The 27726-nt window shown below is 38.2% G+C and overlaps 3 protein-coding genes and 1 long non-coding RNA gene across 7 annotated transcripts in view; 1 reads left to right on the top strand and 3 right to left on the bottom strand.

Annotated features, from left to right (window-relative positions):
- Nucleotides 1-17022, bottom strand: part of LOC309493642 (NACHT, LRR and PYD domains-containing protein 12-like) — a 51287-nt gene extending 34265 nt beyond the window's left edge. The window contains exon 1 of the mRNA XM_082162813.1: nucleotides 15248-17022. The gene's annotated coding sequence lies outside the window, so the exon portion shown is untranslated. The remainder of the gene's footprint in view (nucleotides 1-15247) is intronic.
- The window catches only part of LOC309493955, a 79292-nt gene that overhangs the window by 18645 nt on the left and 32921 nt on the right, over nucleotides 1-27726 (top strand). The window lies entirely within an intron of this gene.
- Nucleotides 4835-14351, bottom strand: LOC309494754 (NACHT, LRR and PYD domains-containing protein 12-like). The gene is made up of 7 exons (XM_082164164.1): nucleotides 12459-14351; nucleotides 10913-11086; nucleotides 10629-10836; nucleotides 8209-8459; nucleotides 7961-8134; nucleotides 7092-7138; nucleotides 4835-7018 (listed from the first exon to the last, which is right to left on the bottom strand). Exons 1-7 carry the CDS (start codon nucleotides 14207-14209, stop codon nucleotides 6480-6482), a joined length of 3144 nt encoding a protein of 1047 aa, XP_082020290.1. The 5' UTR covers nucleotides 14210-14351; the 3' UTR covers nucleotides 4835-6479.
- Nucleotides 22529-27726, bottom strand: part of LOC309493678 (polymeric immunoglobulin receptor-like) — a 74484-nt gene continuing 69286 nt past the window's right edge. Inside the window, exons 5-8 of one of the 4 annotated variants that reach the window (XM_082162874.1) lie at nucleotides 25587-25793; nucleotides 25385-25480; nucleotides 25205-25278; nucleotides 22529-25052 (exon numbers count right to left, since the gene is read on the bottom strand). In XM_082162874.1, the coding sequence (XP_082019000.1) occupies nucleotides 24819-25052; nucleotides 25205-25278; nucleotides 25385-25480; nucleotides 25587-25793 (611 nt within the window). In that variant the 3' untranslated portion in view covers nucleotides 22529-24818. The remainder of the gene's footprint in view (nucleotides 25053-25204; nucleotides 25279-25384; nucleotides 25481-25586; nucleotides 25794-27726) is intronic. The other 3 variants (XM_082162870.1, XM_082162871.1, XM_082162873.1) reach the window with 3 other exon arrangements.

Here is a 27726-nt window from a genome sequence, read left to right as displayed (position 1 = left end):
CTTCTCCTCTTGGTGAGATTGAAGCCAGCTTCATCCAAGAAGATGCACTAATGAGGCCTCTCCATGGAATCCAGTTGAAACATTCTCTATAGAAATGAACAAAAAATTATTTTTGAAGTAACGTAAATGACATAGCATTCCAGGCTTCATGCCTCTGTATACATGTGCTGCATTACATTCAACACAGTAAAGATGTACAGTGACTCAATAGTGCTGTATAATCTCTGGACATGATTACTTGTACATATTGATATCGTAGCTGTTTTTTCAGAATTTCTCTAAAATGGTACTCTGTAGGCTTGTTTGAGACTTATCAGGTTGCGTTTCAGGACACTGTCAATTGTGGAGAGACTCACACTGTTGATTCCTTCAAAGTTCACGTTGTCTTCCTCAACTCGCTGTTGTATTTCACGCAGACGAATGAGATTATTTTGAAAGACCATATTGACAATAATGGTCTCCTGCTGTTGTGAGAACATACCTCTCCTTCCACCGGCATGTGTCAGTCTTTCAATTCTAGCAAATAAAACCTCTTGTTAGAATTGTACAGACAGGCCTAATGCATTGAAATGTCACCAAATATGTACAATACATAAAATACGATTATTTTTAATACTACTATTAGTTTTAATACTGCAAGAAAAGGGCAATTTTTTTGAGATTTGTTACAGTAATTTACTGTAACATAAGTTTGAGGGACCACAAATGATAGTACACTTACTCTTCTCTGAATGTCCAGACAATGGAGGCCACAGAGAACCTGCTTATATTTGGTTGAACACGTAGTCCTGCTTCCCTCATACTCATTCCATGAACCAGAACATGGTGTATGATTGTTGCTCTAATTTCATTGGAAATGATGGCTCTTGTTCTTCCTCCTCCTCCTCCTCTGTCTCTTCCTCCTCCTCCTCCTACTCTGTCTCCTCCTCTGTCTCTTCCTCTTCCTCCTCTGTCTCTTACAGTTTTGCACAAAGAGTGATTCCGATTTGCTAGTTGTGTCTAACCACATGAGAAGTGTTTAAAGTTCTGCAAACTGTGTGATTCAATCAATAAAGTGGTTTGTACACTTGCAACTTTGGTTTTGCTAATGGATTTTAGTGTTTTAGCAATTCAGAAATACTGTAACATACTGTATGTCTTGGAGTATCACAATAATATTGTATCGGGAGTTTAGTGTGCTGATATGTATCGAATCATGACATGAGGGTATCTCACACCCATAGTAATCAATCATTTCTGAAAATGTGGTTTGGTTGTTTACAGTAACACATGTGAAACCTTTGCATTTACCAGCAAAAATCTTATCAGATTTGATTTGATGTTCTACTCAGTCGCACAGCACTAAACAAGATGACAATAAATGTGCACAAATGATAAGATAAAGAGGCTTTCAGGTTACAACATCTGACAGAAGGAAACAGAGTCGCTTTCCACCTTGAATGCTGCATTTAGAGTATCCTTGTTTTAGTGAACTCAATTGAAATAAGTTCAGAGAACTCATAAGTATTGTTTTTTATTTAACTTTATTGACACTCAAATATATATTTCATCAAGGCCGGATGAAAACGCTAAATTTTCCAAATTGACAGAGTGTGTTAAAGATATAAAAGATTGGATGACGCGTAATTTTCTTTTATTAAATCCAGACAAGACAGAGGTAATACTTATCGGTTCAAAAAAACGCCCACAAAACCTCGCACAATACAACTTTAACATCATAGGATGTCCTGTTCAAGGCCGCCTTAATGCACGGGCTTACCTGGGCTGAAGCCCAGGGGCCTCCCAAGTTCAGGGGCCTCCCATGTTCAGGTTCATGATGAGCTGAAAAGGTCATATTGTTTTGTAACTTGTCAGATTTTGTCGCTGTATGTCGCTAGTCTCTATACTGTGAAGTCGCTTGTGGGCGTTGGTAGTGCTGTCGCTCTAATGTTATTGGTAGACTGCTCGTCTGGCCACATCTATACAAAACGTATTTTAACTATATTATTTTAATTTGACTAGGAATTAGGCTCGAAAGAAACAGTATGCTGTTCGGGAGAGTGTTATTATATTACCACACAGCAGTGTTCAGTGGATTAAATAATTTACTAGATTAACGATCGATCAATCTATAAATTAAACTCACTCATACTGTCATAAATTACTAAAACGTCATCCGAATTTGACAAATAATACATTTTCTTGTCCCTAATAGTCAACATAATGCAGGGGAAACTGTAAAATGAACTGCAGCAGTGCTAAACTTGCATCGTAAAACTACAACACTCGATCTATAAATGTATGAATGAAACTCACTGAGACTGTCGACAGTTTCTTTTCCATGCATCATTTTATTATATCCATGTTTGTGGTTAGTTACAGTCAAATCATATAAAACAGTGAAATCGCCCTTGAACTCTTCTGTCTTGCCGGCACTGCACTCGAGACGGTGACGGGAGCTGAGCGCCACTGAAAGGCTTCTTTCCTATTGGTTGTCGCTCGCAAAAATCGCTTCTCATTTGCATAAAGTTGAAATTTAGTTGCTGTGTGTGATTGTTAAATAAAGTGTCTTGTGTTTATGCTCAAGTGGGCTCAGTGATATGTTATTAACAATATTATGGTGTTTTCTGGCTCAAAGAGGGAAAACTCACTGTTGTAGGTCTCGAAAGAAACTAATGCATTTTGTGATGTAGATTACCTAGATATTACACTTTTTTTAAATGAGACTCTATAAATCGAGGGGATGGGGTGCCTACAAAACCTCTCAGCCCCGGGGCCTAACATAGGTTAAGGCGGCTCTGGTCCTGTTACTTTATCCTCTACAGTAAAAGACCTGGGTGTTATACTCGATTGCAACCTGTCTTTTGAAAATCATATTTCATATGTTACAAAAACAGCCTTTTTCCACCTTAGAAACATTGCTAAGCTACGTAATATGCTATCAGTTTCTGATGCAGAAAAGTTAGTTCATGCATTCATGACCTCGAGACTGGATTACTGTAATGCTTTATTAGCTGGTTGTCCTGCATCCTCAATAAACAAGCTACAGTCCAAAATGCCGCCGCTAGAGTTCTTACGAGATCAAGAAAATATGATCATATAACACCGATTTTATCATCACTGCATTGGTTACCTATAAAGTTCCGTATTAATTACAAGGTATTGCTACTGACTTATAAAGCCCTAAACGGCTTAGCTCCAGTCTATTTAACGGATCTTCTATCGCCCTATAATCCATCGCGCTCTTTAAGATCACTAAATTCAAGGCTTTTGGTCATACCTAGGATATCCAGATCCACCAAAGGAGGGAGAGCATTTTCACATTTGGCTCCAAAACTCTGGAATAGTCTTCCTGATACTGTTCGTTGCTCAGACTCGCTCTCCCAGTTTAAAACTACATTAAAGTCGCATCTCTTCAGCCAGGCATTCATATAATCCCACAGTTCAAACTACAATCCGGCCTCTAGCTCATAAATGCCAGAGGAGAACTGGCCCCCGACTGAGCCTGGGTTCTCCCAAGGTTTTTTTTTCTCCATTAGGTCACCTGATGGAGTTTTAGGACACCATTAGGTCACTTGATGGAGTTTTTCGGTTCCTTGCCACTGTTGCCTTTGGCTTGCTCAGTTGGGGATATTTTGGGGATATTTAATTTAATTTTATCAATCAATAAATTCCTCTTGAAATAAACTTTGTTGTATTATTTAAATTTAATACTGTGAAGCTGCTTTGATACAATCTGTATTGTGAAAAGCGCTATACAAATAAACTTGACTTGACTTGACTTGACTTTATTTGGATTGAGGTTAGGGTTGCTGCATAGAGCAGCAGTACCCAAGTACATGTGAGGGTGAACAACAACTTTAGTGTGTTATTAGAGAGTGAAAGTGACAGTGACAAAATGATTAAATAAAAAACTAAAAAAAATCATGTCAAGAGAGTTTTTCAGGCACTTGATAAATTCAAATATTTTAATGCGCAAAGCATTGTGCTTCATTTCATCTTATTTTATAAACTGTTATAATATGATACATTTTACATTAATTTTACACTTTCTTGATTGCTTGAATTAATTTTAATGGCTGAAAAACCAAGGATCAGGTTTATCACCAAATGTATATAATGGCCCCGCCCTTTATGAAATTATCTCTATCTGATTTATCGGAATTGGGCATTGTGAGGATGCAAACTGGAAGTCACATAACCTGTAATTTAAGAACCCAAACTTGCAAAGAACAGCGATAGCAAATAACAATTACACAAAATAAGAGGGATATCACATGTTCCAATCTAATGTTCCTCAGGAAATAAAATATGGATTCAGACGTTATCTGTCTTCAAACCTCAACAAAAGATTGCAACTAGATTGCAGATATATCATATTTCTCCTGCATGCATTCAAGGTACATTTATATTAATGTTATATCCAAACAATATTAAAACTTCTATCTATTTACAAACTGAATCCTATAGTGTTCAAAAAAGTGTTTAAAAAGAGATTATAGAATTTAAGACATTGTTGAATTGAATTTACAACATAAAACTAGTTGCGATGACTCAATTTAGAAAAAAAACCCTGTTGTAGGTCAATAAAATTGTTAGTATAGTAATCGAGTATTCTTTTTCAGTGCACAAAATAATAAACTGACTCCTAAAAAAAACGTTGTTCAAGCTAATTTTTACATTAGTAAGAAGAACATTTTGCAAGTTAGATTACAATGAGAGCACAGAAAGTGGAATTTGGCAACATCTCAATCACAATTATTCAACAGTGTGGTTTTTGTTGGAGGATCAGATGAGCCATTGCTCAGATGTCCATAGAACGTCCAATATGTTGTATTAAATATCATCAATAACACAAATTTAACCAATTTTAATTTGTTCAGCAAACAAGTCAAGTCAACTGCAGATTTCTTGCAAATTTTCAGATCTCAATAAATAAACCAGCAAAGGCAGTAAAGGAGCTTTTTTTGCACGTTAGGTTAACAAAGTGAACAAATGAGTCTTAAATAAAACTTCAAGCTCAGAGAATGCTTTAATAACAAAAATAAAGCATTAAAAAAACAGTCAGCTTTTGCATGTCTAAAAAGGCAAATCCAAAAAGCAGTAATAATTTCTGAAAATGTTTAGTTGTTAAACAATTACAGTAAAACGTGAAACCTTTGCATTTACCTGAATAAATTCTTATCAAATTCGATTTGATGTTCTACTCAGTCTCACAGCACAAAACAAGATGACAATAAATGTGCACAAATGATAAGATGAAGAGGCTTTCAGGATAGACCCCGAAGCCGCCGCCAGGCGCCGCCATTTAGAATTTCAGTCGCCGCCAGCCAATAATTTCGTTAGCCAAATTGAGCCGCCATCTGATAAAGTTTGGCTGAGCCGGCTAGAATTATTTGCATCAAATAATAATTCTATCACATAGAGACATACACACACGAAATATATAAACAATACACGAGATCTATTTTCCCACTGGATTCATAACAGCACAGTCTTGTGCTCGTTGCTACGATACACAGACTCACAGTGAATTGACGACCAATTAAAATTGCTCGTTTTCCGTACAGAAGAAGCGATGCATTTTTTTCTCGCACTTAGGTGAAATGGCGGAAAGAAGCAAGCAAGGTAATTTTGATCTCACTTCTCACATACTTTCCTAATTCCTACTTACTTTATTTTTTTAACTTAGGCCTACCCAGACTTTTGTTAAATCTTCAGGGCACGGTTGCACAAACACCTGAATCAAAGATTGATGTTATGAACCAAATATTCTGGAACGGAGAGATTTATAGCACTGAACGTGATATTACTGCAGTAACAAACCACCGTTTCCACATTGCTAATTCACGACGCATGCTTCAGTGTACATTGAAGTGAAATGTGCAAAACTTTGTCCAAAATAATACTGATAACAGTGTGTGTTTATATTAAGGCGAGACACGGCAGGCAAAAACATCGGGGTTTTTTTTTACTGGTCAATTTTGAGATTTTTGGATATTTGTCTTCAATAACATGTCTTCTTTCAGACTTGTGGTGAAAAAAAGTCCGAAATACACATTTAGGTCTTTATTTTACTACACTTTGTCTGTTCGTGTCTGTAGATTTCTCCTAAATTCAACAAAAGTTTGCGTTCTTAATCAACATACTTCTCCGCGATCTCTGCCGTCGCTATTTGAAAATGTTTAGTAGCATACAGACTACAAAATAAATATGTACATACGTTGTGAAAGTAAAATCTGGTGTTTTCTTTATTACATTTTATTGCATTTTGTAGAAATATAGTGTAAGCCATGCATTGCTTGGAAATATTGAGATCTAGTAAATCAGTATAACATAGACATCTGTAGACATGAAGTGGCAGCTTCAACCATTTGCAGCTATGAAAAGTTTGGCGGCTGCAGCAGCCATTTAGGTTTTGGCTGAGCCGGTTAGCCAGCCAATAACTTCATCAGCCAGCCATTATTCTCAAAACAAATGGCTTCGGGCTCTATTTCAGGTTACAACATCTTACAGAGGGAAACAGAGTCGCTTTCCACCTTAAATGCTGCATATAGAGTATCTTTAAAAGGCGCGAGGAAGGTGTACAAGTGCGTGGGTGTGTCAGAGACACTGTAAAAGGACAAAACGCCAGCCGTCGTGTCCACATAAACCCCTACTCTCTTAAATGAACGAGAGGTCTTTATTTTAATGTCTTCTCCAGAATGAGAAACATATGGATGAGATCCACATGTAATTTTCCATGATAAATCATTGTTTCCAAGCTGACCGCTGGACTCCAAAAGACTAAGATCATCGCTTTTCCTCTCAATGGTCTTGTACGTCACTCCGACCGTCCCATTCAAACCCGTCCATTCAGCCTCCCAGTAACAGCGGCCGGACAGACTCTCTATAGACAGAACTTGTTCAACAGGTTCAAATCTTTCTGGATGATCAGGATACGGCTGTACCTGTGCTACTAGCGTCGCTGTTCTGCCTTCATCGGATAGACACAACCGATTGTGAGCTGTGTTTGGATCCAGCTTGAGATCGCAGGCATCTGTGAAACAGAAAACACTTCAATTAGTGTCTCAGAGAGAAACACAGACAGATGGAGAATGAGATACACTTACACTTTCTTATCCCTGGTTTGATGAAGTGTTCACCCATAGGATCAGTTCTGCAGAAGAAGTCAATGAAGAAGAAGAGGTAAGTAAGAAAAGCTTAAAAATTAGAGCAAATAATAACAAAAGGTCATGGGTTTGATTTACAAGGAATGAATTAATTGAATGAATGAACCATTATTTAAATGTCAATCTGGACAAAGTTAGCTACCAAATACATAAATGTGTAATCACTTCCTGCATGTCACTTAAACAAAATTGAACTTAAACTGTTAGACTAATGTTTTTTTCTGATGCCAAACAGCTATATAGCTAGATATATAATAAAAATCATTTAAAAAAAGAAGCATTTTAATGATCCATTCTTCTTTAACCACAAAACACTGACAAATTTAAATTCAGATATTCAGACATCATAGTAAGTGATTCTGTAAGTCATTGTCTGAATATATAAGATTAAACTAGGGCTCAGTCAGTATTTAAAAAAAAAAAAAAAAAAAAAAAAATATATATATATATATATATATATTACTTTTCTTCAGCAAGTACACATTAAATCAACAAATGTTCTCAAATGTGATAATAATTAGAAATGTTTCCTGAGCATCAAATCAGCATATCAGAATGATATCTGAAGGATCATGAGACACTGAAGACTGGAGTAATGATGCTGAAAATGTAGCTTTGATCACAGGAATAAATTACATTTTACAATATATTCACATAGAAAACTGCTATGTTAAATTGTAATACTATTTCACTGTTTTGTAATGTATTTCTGATCAAATAAATGCAACCTTGGTGGGTAGAAGAGACATCTTGAATTACTTTAATAGATCTTAGAGAACAAATTGTTACATCATTGACCCATGACATACTTGAGTATCTGCAGTTTGTAGTTTGGATGATTCAGTCTGTCGTTGAGCAGCTGAACTCCTGATTGTCCAGGGTGATTGTAGCTCAGATCCAGCTCTCTCAGGTGTGAGGGGTTTGAACTCAGAGCTGAAGACACATAACCACAGCCTTCCTCTGTCACCATACAGCCAGACAACCTATAGATGATAAAACAAATAAGCAACCCAGCATTTCTCAAATAAATAAATAAAAACAAAAATCCCAGTTTTACCTCAGTATCTCAAGCTGACAGTTCTTCAGTCCATCAGAGAGCAGCTTCACTCCAGAATCCTGCAGGTCATTGTTACTCAGGTCCATCTCTCTCAGGGGCGAATCTGAGCTGAGTATCGAGGAAAGGCACTCACAACTCTTCTCAGTGAGGTTACACCAGCTAAACCTGCAGGAAAACATTTCAAAATGGTCTTCATTTGCCTTGTAAAAATGTATTTTCCTGCTAAGACAAAAGCTGAGATAAAACTCAACCTACAATAAAGCAATAAAACACACCCTGGACAGAAGATCGCAAAGAAAGAGCACAGGACATTGTCTAGTCCAAACTTTTCTCCTTCCTTATCTCTGCAAGGAGATAAGGAAGCCTAACCCTAACCCTAACCCTAACCCTAACCCTAATCAAAGATCTAAATTAAGTCATAATCAATTTTTATTAGGGATGAGCGAGTACAGCATTATCTGTATCTGTATCTGTTAACCATATGAATTATCTGTATCTGTATCTGTATCTGTACTCGGACTGTGCGGGGCCTAACCCAGAAGTGGGCGGGATTTAACCCAGAAGTGGGTCGGGTTGTATTGAAATGGGCGGGGCTTTAACCTGTATGTTATTTTAAGCATGCAATTAATATGGGTTGATCAGAAATTGTTATATTATTTATTGCCGATTAGAAAACTATTTACATGACAGCATCAGAGCTTCAGATCAATGGTTTTGATCATGATAACAAATGAACTATATACAGAACAAGTTTTGCAACAATGAATACAACACATGCGGTTGCAATTATGAAGAAAAATGTAATGAACAAGAGTTTTCATCTCAACTAGGGCTGGGTGATATGGACCAAAAGTCATATCCCGATATATTTAGGCTGAATTTCGATATACGATATATATCCCGATATTTTTTTCCGCAAAGTGAGAGCAAATGTTCAGTCAAAGTCAAAGCCAAATACGACATGTCACAAGTAGTTTTATTGAAACCGGCTCTTTCAGTGAACATTTGCAAAATCAAATGAATAAATAATAAACAGGTTTCTTCACCTTAGGGTTGCACGATTATGACAAAAATCATAATTGCCGATTATTCCCTCGGAATTGTAATTGCGATTTATTAATTATGATTATCAAAATTTACATTGGATATATATAAAAAAATTGTGTAAACGTGTTATAATTTGCCTATATATATAGAGAGAGAGAGAATATTATTAGGCAAATTATAACACGTTTACAAAAAATTTGTTAACACACACACAAGTACTGTCCCCCTTTACTTAACATAAATTGTAAGAATATGACTAATAGTAAAGACTAGTACTAATAAATAAACATTAGGCCTATGCTAAAGCTATTAAATAGCAGTCCCAAACTAGTTTTTGTTAATACAATGTTGGTATGAGCAACCACAGTCATTTAAAAATATAAAAAAATAACACAAAGGAAAATAGTGGCATTTTGGGGTTAATATGGAAACGACAGTTACCATGGTGAATACACAATATTAACAATAACTGTTAATGAAACATGGAAACTGCTCCTGGTGAATAGAATGAAAATCATACCTGCATTACTTTTATTTCGTGTAATTTACAACGTAACGGCGTTGCATGCTCGTAGTTTCTTTTGCACTTTATATACAGTGAGGCGATACACAGCGCGCACCGCTGCATTTGCGCGTGCAATTGAGTGTACGCTACGACTACAGTATAACGGCTGACAGGACAAGAAAGTCAGTTTTTCTGAGGTGAAAGACTTTATTTCATGTTATAACATAACATGCTCTAAACACGCACGCAAAGTGGAAAAGGAGGGGCGGGGGCACGGGGAGCAGTGCAGAGAGCTCCGGGTCCGCAGCTTGCTTGGAGCAAGGATCACAGCGCAAATTTGAACTATATCGATATGCGATATGGTCTAATTCCATATCGCATTTAAAAAAAAAAAAATATATGTATTCTTTATATCGATATATCGCCCAGCCCTAATCTCAACATAACTTTCTTTTTTTTTTTCAATCCGAGCACAGATATTGACTCGTATTACTCGTATAATACTCGTACTCGACAAAAGTGCTTTATCCGTACTGGATACTCGTTTCAGCCGAGTATCCGGCTCAACTCTAATTTTTATGATTATTTTCTAATAAGAAACACAATCTAATTTTAGTTATCACGTGAAATTGGAGTCAGATTAAACGTAGAGCTACTTCACTGGAGCGCTGAAAAGACGTACACGCATTATTCCTTCGCCCACACCATTGGATTCCATCTTTGGGCCAATGGGTGGTCTTTACAGCCTGATACAGTGTGCTTAATATACTGTATTACAAAAAAATTATGGATAGTGTCAAAAGGATATTTCACCCAAAAATATAAATAATTTTTTCATCTTGCTTGTTTATTTCATAAAATTGCTTCAAACTTCTGTAATGCTAAATATCACAAATACTTTCCTCAGAACTTGAAGTTTTCTGTTTGTATTTTCCATCCCATGTAGGAGATGATGGAGTCCAGAGTCCTGCAGGTCACTGCCGCTGAGATCGAGCTCTTGTAGACGATGTGAGATCTTCTGGATCGCAGAGACCAGCTCCATACAGCTGTCCTGGCCAAAATGACACTGGGCAAACCTGAATGAGTACAATATGAGAATTACATTTCAGGCTAGTTAGTAAATGTTTACACAGCAATGGAAACGGTTATTACCTCAGTGCCTCCACATGACAGTGTGGGCTCTTGAGTCCAGCAGAAAGCACTTTCACTCCTGCCTCGATACTGTAATTGTGACTAAGGTCCAGCACTCTCAGAGGACCATCTTCTAGTTGGAGAGCCAAAGCCACCGTTTCACAGCACGTTTCTGTCAGTCCACAGTCTGAAAACCTGTAAACATGGCAAGGTGTTTACTTGTCATGAAGAGTTTACCTTTACATTAAAAAAATACAGATCACAGTAAATTTGACCTAAAATCGAATACGCTGCACACATAAATTAGAAATATAGAAAAAATGGGGGGAGGGTCGTCTTTAATATAAAGCTAATAAGGTTTTATGAATTCTATTGATTTTTTTTTTTATTGTTACTGTTGATCAAAATTTAAAGCATTAAAACAGAATCATGTAAAATTAAAACAGAAAACAGAAATTGTGGGGTAAAATAAAATTTAAATTAGGTGCTTTGGTGCTTCCAACGATTATAAAAACTATATAATTGAGGTTAAATGAATATTGTGCCGCTGCCACATTCTGTCCAGCTCTCCTTCCATTTCTTCACAGCGGTGCACTTTCATTTGCCCCCCAAAAACAAAATAAACCTTTACATTAAAAAAATACAGATCACAATAAATTTAACCTAAAATCGAATACGCTGCACAAAAAAATATAAAACTATATATAAATATAAATGTATATATCATTTATATTTATATATACGTCTTTAATATAAAAATAAAAATAAAAAAGTAAAATAAAACATAAATTAGGAAAATATTAAACAGAATACTTTGAAAAAATAATAATAATAAAATTATGCTGAAAAAATTTAAGGAAATCAACAAAAAAAAAAAGAATATGTTGAAAAATAAAACAGATTTTAGGGAAAAAATAAAACAAATTTAGGGAAATAAAAATAAAGCTAAACATTAAGAAATATAAAACAATATAGGGATATGCGATTAATTTTCATTTTTGATAATAAAAACGAGATAATTGAGGTTAAATGAATATTGTGCCGCTGCCGCATTCCGTCCAGCTCTCCTTCCATTTCTTCACAGCGGTGCACTTTCATTTGCCGCCCAAAAACAAAATTAACTTCCAAATCAGCCAAATTAGTGTGTGTTGTAAAATCAGTAAACTGTTGCTACACTGTGGGATGTTAAGAAACAGTTGAGAAAGAAAACATGTTTAACGGTACATTGGATCCGTGCATTAGCTCTTAAAGTGACAACAGCCTAATAAACCTGCTGTAGTCCGTCATTAATCATAATCAAACAACAAATGACAAATGACAAAGGAAAATCACTTACTGACCTTGACTGAATAGCTTAAGTAGCTTAAATACATATTGCTCTGTATGTAATGTCTTCAGTAACTATGCAGACTTATATGCAGTGTTATTTTACATTTGATTATTTCTTTTTGTTGTTGGCTATCACTTACAGTATCTGAATACCACTGTTAGTAGCAGCAGCCCTAAAACAATATGTTGAAAAATAAAACAGAGAGTAATACAACACCCTTCATTTGACTCTACTTACAGGGCTTTTCTGCAGCATCTCACAGCTGGCACGAGTCTCCTGCATCCGGCATATGTGTCGTTGAATGTCTTCGGGTCAAAGACATCCAGCACCTCTTCTGACATCAGAAGCACATAGACCAGCGCTGAGCAGTTCGAGTTGGACATAGTTCTCAGCTGGCCGCTCTCTGACCTCAGATATTTCATGATTTGTTGGTATAGGGTTCTGTCCTGCAGTTCCAGTATGCAGAAGAAGTGGTTGATGGATTTATCCGGGCACTTGTCATTGTTTTGCAATTGCTTGATGTATTGGATGGTTTTATTGATGCATTTTCTACTGTCAAGCGTTTCGTCCAGCAAGCCGATCAGGAGTTTCTGATTGGACTCGAGAGAAATGCCCAGCAAAAAACGCAGAAAGAGATCAAAATGCCCTCGCTCGCTGTTCTTGGCTTTATCAATCGCCTTTTTCAGCAAAATGTATAGCATTTGGTCTTTCTTGGGGCATGAATCCTCCAGGAAGAACTTCAGCTCCTCCATGTTCAGCTTCAAATAGCAGAGGAACACGTGCAACGCAGCGAGAAACTCCTGCACACTCAAATGTATGAAGTAATAAACCTTCATCTCATGCAGGACAGAGTCTTTCTTGAAGATTTCAGCACACAATCCTGTGGTCTCATCACTTGCGTTGATGTCGCATGCTTCCAGATCCTCCTCGTAAAACATGACGCTCTCCTTCTTCAGCTGTTCAAACGCCAATTTAGCCAACTTGGAGATCATTTCTTTGTTTAAACTCAAGACTTTTGTGCGGTCTCTTTCGAGTTTCTCCTCGTACTTCTGATTCTTTATGTTCATCTGTATCAGCAGGAAGTGGATGTACATTTCGGTGAGTGTCGAGGGAATGTCCTGTCCTTTGTTCTTGATGAGAATATCCTGAAGAACGGTGGCCGTGATCCAGCAGAACACGGGAATGTGGCACATGATGTAGAGACTACGAGACGTCCTAATGTGCAAGATTATTCTGGAGGCCTGCGCTTCATCTTTGATCCTTTTTCTGAAGTACTCCTCCTTCTGCTGGTCGGTGAATCCGCGCACTTCTGTAAATAATCCTATGTACTCCAGAGGGATCTGATTGGCCGCCGCTGGTCGTGATGTCACCCAGACGAGAGCTGACGGAAGCAGTTTTCCTTTAACAAGGTTTGTAAACAAAGCATCAGCAGATGATCGTTCATTCACACAGTTCACTGACTTACAGTTAAAGTTCAAATCCAGACGACTCTCGTCAAGTCCGTCAAAGATGAAAGCCAGCTTGCATTTTTCATAAAACTTAGTGTTTTCCATGTCTTTCAATTTTTTCAATTCAGGATAAAATTCCAGCAGAAGCTCATGGAAACTGACCTCTTTATCATCTTTAATCAAGTTAATCTCTCTGAATGGAAGCAGAAACATACAGTCCACATCCTGATTGGCTTTTTCTTCGGCCCAGTCCAGGATGAACTTGTGCACGGAGAACGTCTTTCCGATGCCAGCGATGCCTTTGGTCAACACAATGTTTCCCTCCTCCTTTTGCCTCAATAAACAGAACATGTCATTGCAGTCGATCGGTGTTTCCTCAAATTTGGGCGTTTTTAAGACTCGATCAATCTTGAGAACTTCATGTTCATCATAGATGTCTGTAATGTCCCCTTCGGTGATGAAGAGTTCTGTGTAGACTCTGTTGAGATGTGTTTTGTTGTCTTTTTTGCCCTCAAAAACACGTCCTGTTTTGGCCTTCATGTTATTTTTGTGACTTTCCAGGATTTTTTGCAAGACATCGTCCTCTAGATCAAATCAAAAACACAACAATTGTTGTTAATCAACATGAGTTCTGCCTAAAATCATTAATATGTTGAGAATCGTAACTAGTAGAGGTCTACTGTAAATTCAAGTCAAATTTATAACCAGAATAAAAATGTGGCTATTGTTTTTGTACCTTGTTTTTCAGAGGTCTGTCCCTCTGCTGGATTTTGTTGTCCTTTGAGGATGGCAGCAAGCATCAGAAACAACGGCAGAAAAAAATGCACATTCGTTATACACAAATCGTTTAGCTATTAACGTGGTAACAAAGCAAAGCATATTTATTCAAAGCTTACAAACTATTTACAATTTCATAGTGACACATGTTAACAGCATTAGTGCTATAATCTTACCAATAACACCAGTAGTTGAGTTCGAGTTGATGATTATTGAGCCATGGACAACAGTTTGAACGAATACTGGCGAAATTGCAGTTGCACCTGATTCAGCTTTCAGATCAACATTGACTGCAGTGTGAGGGGAGCTGATTGTCTGCACTGGGATAAAAACTGAGAGATTTACACACTTTCTTACATTACAGCTTTAACATTAATGACATTTACTTCATTACCATTCCTCTGTTCAGCTTGGTTCCTCTGGAGGTCTATCTTCACAGCTTCATCTGATCCACGACACTTCTTCAGCTCATCTACAGCGTCACTGGTGTCTTCCCTCTTCAGTTCATCAGCCGTATCTGCTCTTTTCAGCTTCTTTGCTTCGTTGTTGTCCAGCTCAACCACTGCTTCCTGAAGCTGCTCTGGAGCGGACGCCATCTTGTCTACTCAGGTCTTGTATAAGATCAGACGAGACATATGACCAGAGACTTGCTTGGTAGTGTGCTCCAAATTTAAAAGAGAATAATTAAATCACTTTCATCTTAAAATTAATAATAATAATAATAATAATAATAATTTGATAAACTCATGGAGTAGGGGAGAGCGGGGCACAACCTAATGCGGGGTTCAATGTATCACTGACCTTTTACACAGTTAGTCAGGGTAAAGCAGGTTGTGTTTCTGCTTATTTCTTGCTGCCAGAAGACGGTGTCCCGCCAATTTGTGGAAAGTTTCGATAAGATTTCAAGAAGATTGTGGACAAAATGTGTTTTGACACCATGCAAGTACATTTTTTTCATCACACGTTTTTTGGGGGTTTCTGAGTTGAGTGTGTACGTCACCAAATCTAACTGTATATGACCTTAATCACTGTCTTGTTGGCTAAAACATTGCACCGTTTTGAAACATGTCAGCAACTCCTAGCAACTGTTATCTAGGCTTAAAATATTTTTTACACAGCGGGGTTAGTTGTAGCACAGTGTTACAGCCGCCAAGTGTACAACGAAAATGAAATGAAAACAGCGAGCCACACAACTTTTCAGGTTTGAGTATGTATTTATATATTTATTTTGCCACATTTAACTTTGTTGGACTTTCACAAACAATGTTTCACTTGTTTATTTATTAAGAATATAGCCTGTTTTTCATGCAATAAACCCTTTCAAATGTGATTTTAAGCTCATTATTATTATTATTACTGTTGTTATAATAATTTTGCATGCAGCTGCCACACACAAATATAATTCAATTACAATAATTCAATTGCAATTACAATATTTGAAGATTTGATTTTTTTAATTTATTGCAAAAATGTGCAGCCTTTTCCTATATCTGATATTGATCTGTAATAGAAGGATTGGATGAGGGATGGATGTATGGATATGCACAAACAATATCAAAATATACAGATAAAATAGTACTGAATTATGTGTTACAACTAACCCCGCAAGTTGTAACATTTGCACTTCTGTCACTTTCAGTGCAACTTGTACAAAAATGGTAGGTCCTAGAAAAAACTTTAAGTGTTCATTTGTAGCAGAGATGTGCATGTTGCTTGTAAAAATAAAAAATAAAAAAGATTAATCTAACTTAATTATATTTTCAATAATTGAGCCAAAATCAAAATGTGTTAGGTTGTGCCATGCTCTCCCCTACCCACTTTTAATAATACCAAACAAAGCCCTTAACTTCACTGTTGAATAGCTACAAGCAACAAGTTATAAGGATGTAAGAACAGAAGCAGTTTTGCTCATGTTACTGTAGACATTCTCGTGCTTACGGAAAGTCCAAAGTCTCACCAAAAGGCCCATTCACACCAAGAACGATTTCTATAATGATAACTTTATTTGCATCCCCTCCACCGGACAATAATGTTTTGTTTATTCTCCATGCGCGTGTCCGTTATGGTCTGTGACCATACAGTATCTGCAGCTCGCAGTAAGTTATTTTTTCATTAATCAGCTGGAAAACAGTTCGTTCTGAAGTGATTCCAACGATGTCATTCTTCTTATAGCTGTGGTGTGGACTTTGCTACTTCTTAGAGAGATAAACTTTATAGTTATCGTTGGTGTGAACGAGCCGTGACCGGTTACATTCAAGGAAGTTCGAAGATCAATAGCATGCAAAACCGACTTGGGTGAACGACAATCAATTTATTAGTCATTTAATGTATTAAACATAATATAACGTTTTAGTAAGTTTAAACTTAAGACATAACGCTGGGTGGATGCAAAGAGTGGTTTTTTTGTTGTTGTTGTTGTTTTTTGTTGTTGTTTTTTTTTTCAAAGACGAAAGGTTTCTTTGGATCTAATCAGCATACCATACAATACAATGCACAATATTTCTAAAGCACATTTAAAAAAACAACCAAGGCTGAATAACAAAAAGCACAAAAAGATACATAGATAGATAAAAACAACATAAAAGTTGTTAAATATATAGTAACACACACGATACCTGTCCTGCAGTTCTGTGGCTTCTGTTACTTTCACTTCAGAACGCCATTTCCTTCCATCAGCCTTTTTATTCCGCGTCCGCCCTGAAGGAGGCGCTGATACTCGACTCATATAGTTGTGTGGTTGAGCAGCTAAAAATATGCCCAGTCAAACATTACGTATATTAAACTGTGCATCAGGGTTAATCTTCCACCTGGTGGATGTGCAGCAGTTTTTTACCTTTCAGGACTTGATGGTGTGACTGTAAAGCCAGTATTGGGATTTACTGAAGCTACTCATCAATAATAAATATTGCCTTTATTGTTTCCAACAAGTCAAGTCAAGTCATCTTCATTTATATAGCGCTTTTAACAATGTAGATTGTTCCAAAGCAGCTTTACATTGATAATAGGAAATTAACAATGGATATGGATATAATATAAAAAAGCAATGGATATAATAATTCCTACTCATTGAAGGTTTTACATCATGGAATGACTCCCAGAAGAAAACATGGATAATCAGATGTATCACGACTGTTTCCATTTTGGGAAAAATATAGCTTGATCAAAGCTGTATTCTGGCAGTATGCACACACACAAATACAAATTTAACATTTTGAGAACAGCATGTGTGATTTTTGATCTAAGTGAAATTTTAATGAAAAAAAAAAATTAGGTTGCACTAATAATGCATTTATTATTGTAAGAAAGTGGCATCAGAAAATGTGTTTAGAGTGGCCGAAAATGTGCGGGTTGTAATAACAAGGCATATATTCTTTGTTACACAGCTTTTTGTTATGATTTTTATTTTTACTTTCATTAATGCACAACATTTCCTTTCTGCACTTATTTAATCCTTCACTATGTATTTTTTTTTGGTTTATTGTTCTGTAATAAGGACTTGTAGATATGAAAAAAAAAGAAAAAAAAAAGAAAAAAAAAATGTGACCAAGCATAATTATGTCAAACAATCTTATGTCTCTGATGATTTATCCAAAATAATGCCAAGGAAACAGATTTCAAGGAGTTTCATTCTTCGTGCTGTATGTAACTTCTTCACTCTATTAAAGCATAACAACACCATCATATATTTGCATATATTGAGGAAACATGTTAAAGTGTAACTTGCAGGTAAAAATTTTCTAGAAAGAAAATGCAATAAACATAAAGATAAGAACCGCCCACCACTGTTTTGTATGTTTTTCATACCAAAATGCTGAATATAATATGAAAAGTTGGTACTTTTTAGTGGTTTTAAGCACTCCCGCTCCCTTCCACACTGTAAAAAATAAAATCGTAAAAAAACGGTCATTGACTGTCAGCTGCGGCTGCCAAACAAAAACCGTAAAAATAAAGTAAAATATTGTAATTTAAATGAAGTGCAAAAAACTTTTACAGAAATTTTCCTTAAATGTTTTACAGGAAAACACTGTTATTTTACAGCTATTTCCTGAATTATTACGATCAAACACCTTCATTGTAAAAAAATCCTATAAAATAACAGTCAAATGACTGTCAGCTACGGCTGCCATACAAAAAACATAAAATTAATGTAAAATATCCTAATTTAAATAAGTGCAAAATACTTTTACAGAAATCTTCATTAATCTTTTTTAACAGAAACACAGTTAAAACACAGTTATTTCACATTTATCTTCTGATTTTTTTACTGAAAACACGCAGTTAATTATATGCATGATTTGTTGTGACTATACGTCACTGCATCAGGAACTCCACAGTTACTGTCAGTTAAATAAAGCAACATGCAGCATTTCATCTGTGTTTCTCTGCTCATTCTGGACTGAAGCTCAGGCTCTACTCTTCATTATATCATCTGTGTTTCTCTGCTCATCCTGAACTGAAGCTCAGGCTCTACTCTTCAACACAATGGTGACACACGAAACACACCATACAGAAACACTTTAAACCCCATCAGAACATTAAACACTACCAGATCTCTCAGGATCTCAGCATCTTCACTTATTATAATCCAGACTTTATTTCTTTCATACTAACATTCTTATTGAGAATTAACAGAGGTTTAGAAGTTGAAGTTTTATTGAAAAGAATAAAGTTTGATGTCACCATGATGGAGATCAGTGTTTGCTTTAGTTGGGCTCTTGGCCTTTTAATGTTTAACTTTAATGTTTCTCTGGCTGAATTAACTGTGTCTTTGTAATCGTAGCAATCCAAGAGAAACTCAGATCAGAAGATGTTGGTCACTTTTTAGTGATAATAGTCATCATGTAGTGTCCTGCTTTATTAATACCACTTAAAGTGAAATATCTGATTAAGTCATTAAATATTAGTTGTTCATTTTGCATAACAAAACTGTTATAGAAGATCCTGCAGTGCTGTGATACTCAGATTTTATGATGTCATTATACAGAAAATGTTTTGACAGGATCATATAGACTCACTCAGACATCAAGAATCTGTCATGATCCTGCCTTCCTGTCTCTGATTTTCCCTGGTCTTGAGGCAGGATCATGACAGGCCCATGTTTTATGTGCAAGCACATGGCCATTTGTTTGGGCCATGTGCTTGTGTTGTCTCGTCACCTAGTCCCGCCCCCTTGTTTTCCTCGTTTTGTCATTATTGCTTCACCTGTGTCACCCGTTTCCCTCATTAGTTTCTCCCTATTTAATCCCCTCATGTTTTCTGTCCTGTGTCGGTACATTGTCTAACTTTGCGTGTTAATCAATGTGAGATCTGTCCGTGAGAAAGTCTGTTGAAAGTCTTGTCTAAGTAGTAGTTTGATCCTGTTTCTGTTATAGTCTAGTTTGTCAGTCATAGTCTAGTTTAGTTACCTGTATCCTGTCTTGTCTTGTTTTGCCCCCTCGTGGGCTTTGTTTTTCCTGTTATTTGTACAATAAACTGTGTTGCTGTGAATACTGTCTGCAATTGGGTTCATCTCCACACATCCACATAACAGAATGTACCGACCAGCAAAGAACCCAGCAGACAGTATGTCCTCCCAGCTCCAGCGACAAATGAGATTCAGAGAACAATGCTGGTTGTCAGCTCCCACTGACAGAAGGAGGGTCAACCTTCCATCCTCGTCCCAGGGTGAGTGGATCCTGAAGAATTATGCCCAACTCTGGGATCGTTTCTCTCGGGAGGAGCCGCAGAGTCCCACCGTGTTGTCGCCACCAGCCAAGCTGCCCGTGATCCTGGAGGGTCGGGTCCTGGCTGTTGTTTCTCAAGGGGACCAGGCTCACTCCACTTCTCCCGAGGTCCCAGCCACTCCCGTTGATCTTCGTGGCAAACGAGGGAGGAGGACTTCATGGGATTCTCCGTCGGAGTCATCCTCGACCGAGTCAGCGCTGCCTGAGACTGCCCTTCCAACTCAAGTCACAGATCCCGCTGAGCTTCTTCAACCGGTCACAAGTCCGGCTTTGACTTCCACACCGCGACCTAAGAGAAAGAAGAGGAGAAAGGGAGCCTCTTGTCCTTCGTCTCAGCCTGTTCCAGAGCCCGCTACTGCAAGCGCTGTCCCAGAGCCCGCTACTGCAAGCGCTGTCCCAGAGCCCGCTACTTCAAGCGCTGTCCCAAGCGCTGTCCCAGAGCCCGCTACTGCAAGCGCTGTCCCAGAGCCCGCTACTGCAAGCGCTGTCCCAGAGCCCGCTACAGCAAGCGCTGTCCCAGAGCCCGCTACTGCACGTGCCGTCCCAGGCGCTGTCCCAGAGCCCGCTACTGCAAGCGCTGTCCCATGCGCTGTCCCTGAACCCGCTACTGCAAGCGCTGTCCCAGAGCCCGCTACTGCAAGTACTGTCCCGGAACCAGCTATTGAAGGCACGGATCCAGAGTCTGCTGTTGTGAGCACTGCAGAGAGGGTCGCGGCTGATTCAGCTGCTGAAGCTGTCTTGCGCTCTGTTTCAGCTCATCAAGAGATGCCTGTCCTCGTCGCTGCTGAAACATTGGCTGAATATCTAAAACGTCTTGTCCAGATTCTAGAAGCCCCCGTCAAGTCGGTCATGTCTAGTCCTAAGTCCACTGAGTCCGTGAGCGCCGTACCCCAGTCAGCTGCCGTGAGCGCCGTACCCCAGTCAGCTGCCGTGAGCGCCGTACCCCAGTCAGCTGCCGTGAGCGCCGTACCCCAGTCAGCTGCCGTGAGCGCCGTACCCCAGTCAGCTGCCGTGAGCGCCGTACCCCAGTCAGCTGCCGTGAGCGCCGTTACAGAGACGGCCACAGACAACGCTGTTTCCAAGGCGGAGATGTGGAGCGTGGGATCTGTGTCAGATTCTGTGAGCTCCATTCCTCTCTCCGCTCCTCAGCCGCCTGCTTCACCCCCAGTCATGTGTCCTGTTGTGTCCCCTGCTGTTCCCCCGGTCTGGTTTCCTGTTTCTTCACCCTCTGTACCCCTGTGCGTTTCCCCGGTCACCCCTGTTACCACATCACCCCGGACTGTTTCTCCCAAGACTGTTCCTCATGTGTCCTCATCCAAACCTGCCCGGATTCCTTGTCCACAGCCCTCGTCCAGAAGACCCAAGACCACAGTCCCACCCACCTACCCTGGACATTCCCCCATGAACTTTGTTGTTCCTCCGCCCCCCATCCCGTGTTTGTTATTTTTATTGTTTCATCCCAACCCTGTTGTCGTGTTTTCGTGTCTGCCGTTGTTGGTTTTTGTCATGTTTTGTTGGTTTGTGTCCATGTCTCAGTCCGTCATGTCACATGTTTAGTGTTCCCTTAGGGAGCGTCTGGAAGCCGCTCCTTAAGGGAGGGGTTCTGTCATGATCCTGCCTTCCTGTCTCTGATTTTCCCTGGTCTTGAGGCAGGATCATGACAGGCCCATGTTTTATGTGCAAGCACATGGCCATTTGTTTGGGCCATGTGCTTGTGTTGTCTCGTCACCTAGTCCCGCCCCCTTGTTATCCTCGTTTTGTCATTATTGCTTCACCTGTGTCACCCGTTTCCCTCATTAGTTTCTCCCTATTTAATCCCCTCATGTTTTCTGTCCTGTGTCGGTACATTGTCTAACTTTGCGTGTTAATCAATGTGAGATCTGTCCGTGAGAAAGTCTGTTGAAAGTCTTGTCTAAGTAGTAGTTTGATCCTGTTTCTGTTATAGTCTAGTTTGTCAGTCATAGTCTAGTTTAGTTACCTGTATCCTGTCTTGTCTTGTTTTGCCCCCTCGTGGGCTTTGTTTTTCCTGTTATTTGTACAATAAACTGTGTTGCTGTGAATACTGTCTGCAATTGGGTTCATCTCCACACATCCACATAACAGAATCAGCGTATGAATCACAACAATGGTGACAATGAAAAAAAATCTGAATTACTATAAAGTCACAAAAAGGCTTTGTTGGTTGTCACCATTGTTGAGATTCATATGTTGATTCTTGATGTCTCTATACTACTAAAAAAATGAACCAGCTCAAAACTTTTTCTGTACAATATATATCTTTTTTTCTTTTTTTTCCAGATTGTTATAATACTGATGCCACAATGTTTCAAGGGTCACGTGAAAAATTAAGACATTTGTATAAAGCTAAATTCCATCTACATATTATGTAATCTAAGCTAATATATTCAGAGATTTGACTGACACATCAGTGAATCAGATCATCATATGATGACCAAGATCATCTGATATTTTCTCCAGCATTTATTGCTATAACAAACGTGTATCAAATACACAGTTAAAGTAGCCAGAGAAAAACAAAAGTTAAAAAGTCAAGGGTCATGAGCCCAACTAAAGCAGACACTGATCTCAATCATGGTGACATCAAATTTATTTTAAAGTTTTTTACACTTTATTTAAATTAGCATATTTTACTTTAATTTTAGGGTTTTTGTTTGGCAGCCGCAGCTGCCAGTCATTTGAACCTTTTTTTTACGATTTTTTAACAATGAAGGTATTTGATCATAATAATACAGGAAATAGCTGTGAAATAACAGTGTTTTTTTGTTTTTTTTAAATTAGCATATTTTACTTTAATTTTATGGTTTTTGTTTGGCAGCCGCAGCTGCCAGTCATTTGACCCTTTTTTTACAATTTTTTTTTACAATGAAGGTATTTGATCGTGATTATTCAGGAAATACCTGTAAAATAACAGTGTTTTTCAGTTTATTTAATTTAGGATGTTTTACAGTTTTTTGGGGAGCTGACAGTCATTTGACCATTTTATCATTTAATTGTTTTGTTTCTGTTAAATTACAGATTATATTTGTAATTTTACATACATTTTTATGTAATTTAAGAAAACAGAAAACATACTGTATGAAAAATATAATAAATTTTCTGTATAAAAAATGTGAATTACTGTAATTTGTCATTAATGTCACAATACCTAAAATAACAGCTGAATTTTTATTTTACAGATATTATTTGTAATTTTACAGTGTTTTGAGTACAATTTAAAATGAAAGAAAATGATCGTCAAAAAATCACAGTTATTTTCTGTAAAATTAGGATTTTTTTTTACAGTGCACTAGGCTGGGCGTGACGTCATAAAAGGAACTCCAAGCCTAGAGTTACTGTAGTCTAATGGCAAGTAGGCTAGCAGTTATATATGGAAATAACTCAATTGTAAACATAATCATGTGTGCTGGCTTCAAGAGGACCGTGATCCTGCCAGAAATGAGAGTAAGCTATTCGCAAAACAAACGGGTTCAGGCAGCATGCACGCAAAATTAAACCGAACTTTTATTTTGACGGGTTACCGTGAAGACCTTTGAGTTTCTGTGCGTGTATGATATGACGATAGTTTTTCTCAAATGAAACGGTAAAATGACTCAGAGTGGCTCTGGAGATGAATTTCATCATGTCATCATATCGTGACTGGCAGCAGCTAGACTGAAAACAGCGCGAGCATCACTCGTGCTTCAGTGTGTGTGTGTGTGTGAGTGTGTGAGTGTGAGGTAAATGACACGCGTGTCTGCGCCATTCATTCACACAGAGACAAACAGAACATGCAAGGTTAATATTTAAATAGTATTTCTGCAGTTTAATATACACAGACACTATATCGTGGTATATATCGGCTACAGTGCTCATAGTAATGAAAGTTAGTCTGGAGCCCCGTGCTTAGATAAACATGGAAGCGACTTAACGCAGCTGCCTATTACTGGGTACCGAATATACCCGGTACTACAGAAATGCTGGTACCGTCACATTTTCAGTACCGAAGTACCGGTACTTTGACAACACTAGTTTCCTACCTCCTCAGTCTCCCAGTCGTTCTCTATAATCAAGCCACAAACAGTCACAAACAGTAGGAGTCTAGCAGAGTATGGTTGCAACTTCCTTTTATGACGTCATCACCCAGTTGCTGTAAAAACACGCTACCTTTGAAGAAACCCCAATAAATGTTATTGTAACGCATTTTAAGACAGAAATTTTTACATATATACATATTGAGCACTTTAATTTACACATTAATTGGTTGTGGTGGTTAACCTGCAAGTTACACTTTAAGTTCACATACTTGTTTCTCTGAAAAACACTTCTACAGCCAGTTATTATACTTTGAAATGTGTGTTTCCAGGCTGGAATGTTTGTTTTTCTTTTGGTCTGTGATACTTTACGTGGCCAATTTGCCAGTTTCCATTGTCCATTGAGCTCGTTCCTGTTGCGTGTGCTTAATCTGGCAACCCGTGTGAGCGCCGTCGAGTCTGTGCAGGCGGGAGAAACAACGATCTCCGATATTATGAATTCGACTGCAGTACCTATTTCGACCACTAGTTGTAATTCTTACAGACTGCACCTTTAAGTTTGGCGTGATTCAGGTTTGACTGTTAATCAACCTGATGTCCATGAATGTCCACAGTGTTTTATGGTCTAACGGTGGCATAGTCAGATGTGTCCTGGCCGTCAGTCCTGTCTGAGAGACGTGTAGCTGTAAACTTGACGGTGGAGTAGTTGAGATTATCAGAGGGGCTGCTGGGTGATTGTGCTAAAGCATAAACAGAGGTGTCGTGCTTATCAAACACAGGAAAGACCAAACTGTGGTCAGGATGATCAAGTGTGTTCCCGATCTCATCATAATCAGAGTCAGCATGAGTGGCCTGACAGAGGAGAAGAGAAGAGAAGAGAAGAGAAGAGAAGAGAAGAGAAGAGAAGAGAAGAGAAGAGAAGAGAAGAGAAGAGAAATGGTTAGATTAGAACCCACAAATAAAACATAAAGATCAAACTCAAACAGATGCATGCTAAAACTCACTTCTCTATTTGGTTTCATATCTCTGTTGGGCAGATGCTCGGTCGGGCCTTGAACGATATCTCTGGGCTGCTTTCCTGTTTTGTGAAAAATGTATTAATGATCTTTGTTTTGTGACACTGAGGTCTAGTTTGACTATGAAAATGAGAGTTAATATAAATGATTTGTGAGAAATACGGTTACCTTCTTTCGTTTGTCTCCATCTGAAGTACATGAAGAGTGAGAATCCACAGCCTGTCAGGATCCCTATGACCACCAACATGATGAACATGGTAAAACCTGGAAAAACAGACAACAAAACTATGTGAATATGACTTTAAATGTCCTATTTTTAAGGAAACTTGAGGTAAAACGTTCATGGACAGGCATTCAAAACTTTAAGCACCTGAACTCATCATACCTGATTTAGTTTGAGGTGCCGCTGTATTATAAGATGATGAGGAATTCAATAACACTGAAGGTGATGTTGTTGAGGATGATAAAGGAAACACAGATGTGACGGGTCTGATAGATGCACTATCTTCAGTCGCTGGTTTACTGGTGTAAACTGAAGCTGTTGTGGTTGGTTTCGATGATGTCATCGCTGATGTGACTGAAGCACAAATAATCATTAGGTTTAATGCATGACAGTCTGATGTTTATTGCCGGTATGACGAGAATGCAAAACTAAGATTAAGCAAAGCTTTTTATATATTGAGCATGCATTTTCAGAATATATATACAGTTTAATTTTCACAGTCTAATAGTGGCAGAAGATCACGTGATCTCTTTGTACTTTCCCCTGACACAGCTGACAGTAACACAGAGTCAAGGGCAGAGCCGCCTTAACCTAATGTTAGGCCCCGGGGCTGAGAGGTTTTGTAGGCCCCCCATCCCATCGATTTATAGAGTCTCATTTTAAAAAAGTGTAATATCTAGGTAACCTACATCACAGAATGCATTAGTTTCTTTTGAGACCTACAACAGTGAGTTTTTTAATATTGTTTTCAATTTTAATATTGTTATTAACATATCACTGAGCACATAAACACAAGACACTTTATTTAACAACCACACACAGCAACTAAATTTCAACTTTATGCAAATGAGAAGGGATTTTCGCGAGCGACAACCAATAGGAAATTAGCCTTTCAGTGGAGCTCAGTCAGCTCCAGCTCCCATCACCGTCTCGAGTGCAGTGCAGGCAAGACAGAAGAGTTCGAGGGCGATTTCACTGTTTTATATGGTTTGACTGTAACCACAAACATGGATATAATAAAATGATGCATGGAAAAGAAAGAGTAAGAGTTTATGCTGGATTTAGTGCGTAAATCATTTAGTTTACAAATTAGACGCTTTGCAGTTGTTATATACATGTTAAAGATTTTATTTTGGATGTGTTCATTGTGATTATATTGGCTGGGTTTATAAACGTTTATAAAATTGAAAGGATCATTGCTTGGTGCATTTGGAAACAAAGCTTGTCTATTTCTAAATGTAATCGCGTGCATTGCTGATGATTAGGCTATAGCCTACTGTCCATGTGTTGAAAAAAAACTTAGATTAAACACTCGCAACAGACACACCCCAACAGCGTTGCCAGCGGCACTGAGCGGACTTTTGCCGCTGTAGTGGACACGCACTGTAAAGGTGCGTTCAGACCGGACGTGAATAGCGCGTCAGGCGCGAGTGATTTCAATGTTAAGTCAATGCAAGACGCGTCAAATTCCCGCGGCGCGAATGAGGTGTAGAGCGCGGCGCGGGACCTCTAGACGCGCGTAAACGCGTCTTTGCATTGACTTTACATTGAAATCACTCGCGCCAGACGCTCTATTCGCGTTTGGTGTGAACGCACCATAACAATAACATTAGAGCGACAGCACTGTCTACCAACGTCCACAAGCGACTAGCGACATACAGCGACAAAATCTGACAAGTTAAAACAATATGACCTTTTCAGCTCATCATGAACCTGAACATGGGAGGCCCCTGAACTTGGGAGGCCCCTGGGCTTCAGCCCAGGTAAGCCCGTGCATTAAGGCGGCCTTGGTCAAGGGTGTGGAGCAAATATAGCGCTGTACGTGTGACCAGCCATGTGTGTTTAACATTTTCACTAGTTAAAGACATCATGCAAAAAGGCTGATGGCATCTTACCGTTATTAATGTTCAGATCTGTCACAGAAATCCACTTGTTCTTTTGTCCCCCCCCCCAGCTGCCACATACTCACCCATCCCCCCACTGTTTAAATTAAAACATGTATGAAAACTTGTGTGATATTCCCTTAAAATAACGTTTTACTAGATTTTATTATTATTATTATTATTATTATTTTAAAATACATTTTACTGTGCAATTTCTTTCTAATTTCTTTGAGTTAGACCGAACTTTTATTTTGGTGGATTGTAGACATTTGAGTTTCTGTGCGTTTTAATAAACTATTATTATTATTATTATTATTATTAGGCCTACTTGAAGTATACTCTACTGTGCAATAGTAATATATTTCTGTTATAATTTCTTCAAGTTATACCGAACTTTTATTTTG

This window comes from Leuciscus leuciscus, assembly GCF_965113295.1.
Source record: "Leuciscus leuciscus genome assembly, chromosome: 3".
NCBI classification, from domain to species: Eukaryota; Metazoa; Chordata; class Actinopteri; order Cypriniformes; family Leuciscidae; genus Leuciscus; species Leuciscus leuciscus.
Note: the sequence above shows the minus strand (reverse complement) of the source record. Positions and strands in the feature narration are given on the sequence as shown.

Coding starts and splice junctions, on each gene's coding strand:
- LOC309494754 (XM_082164164.1), bottom strand. CDS start 14,209: ATGAAGGCCAAAACAGGACGTGTTTTTGAGGGCAAAAAAGACAACAAA. Junction 7,139..7,960: donor TACAAACTGCAGATACTCAA/GTATGTCATGGG, acceptor CTTCTTCTGCAG/AACTGATCCTATGGGTGAAC. Junction 7,019..7,091: donor CAAACCAGGGATAAGAAAGT/GTAAGTGTATCT, acceptor TCTGTTTCACAG/ATGCCTGCGATCTCAAGCTG.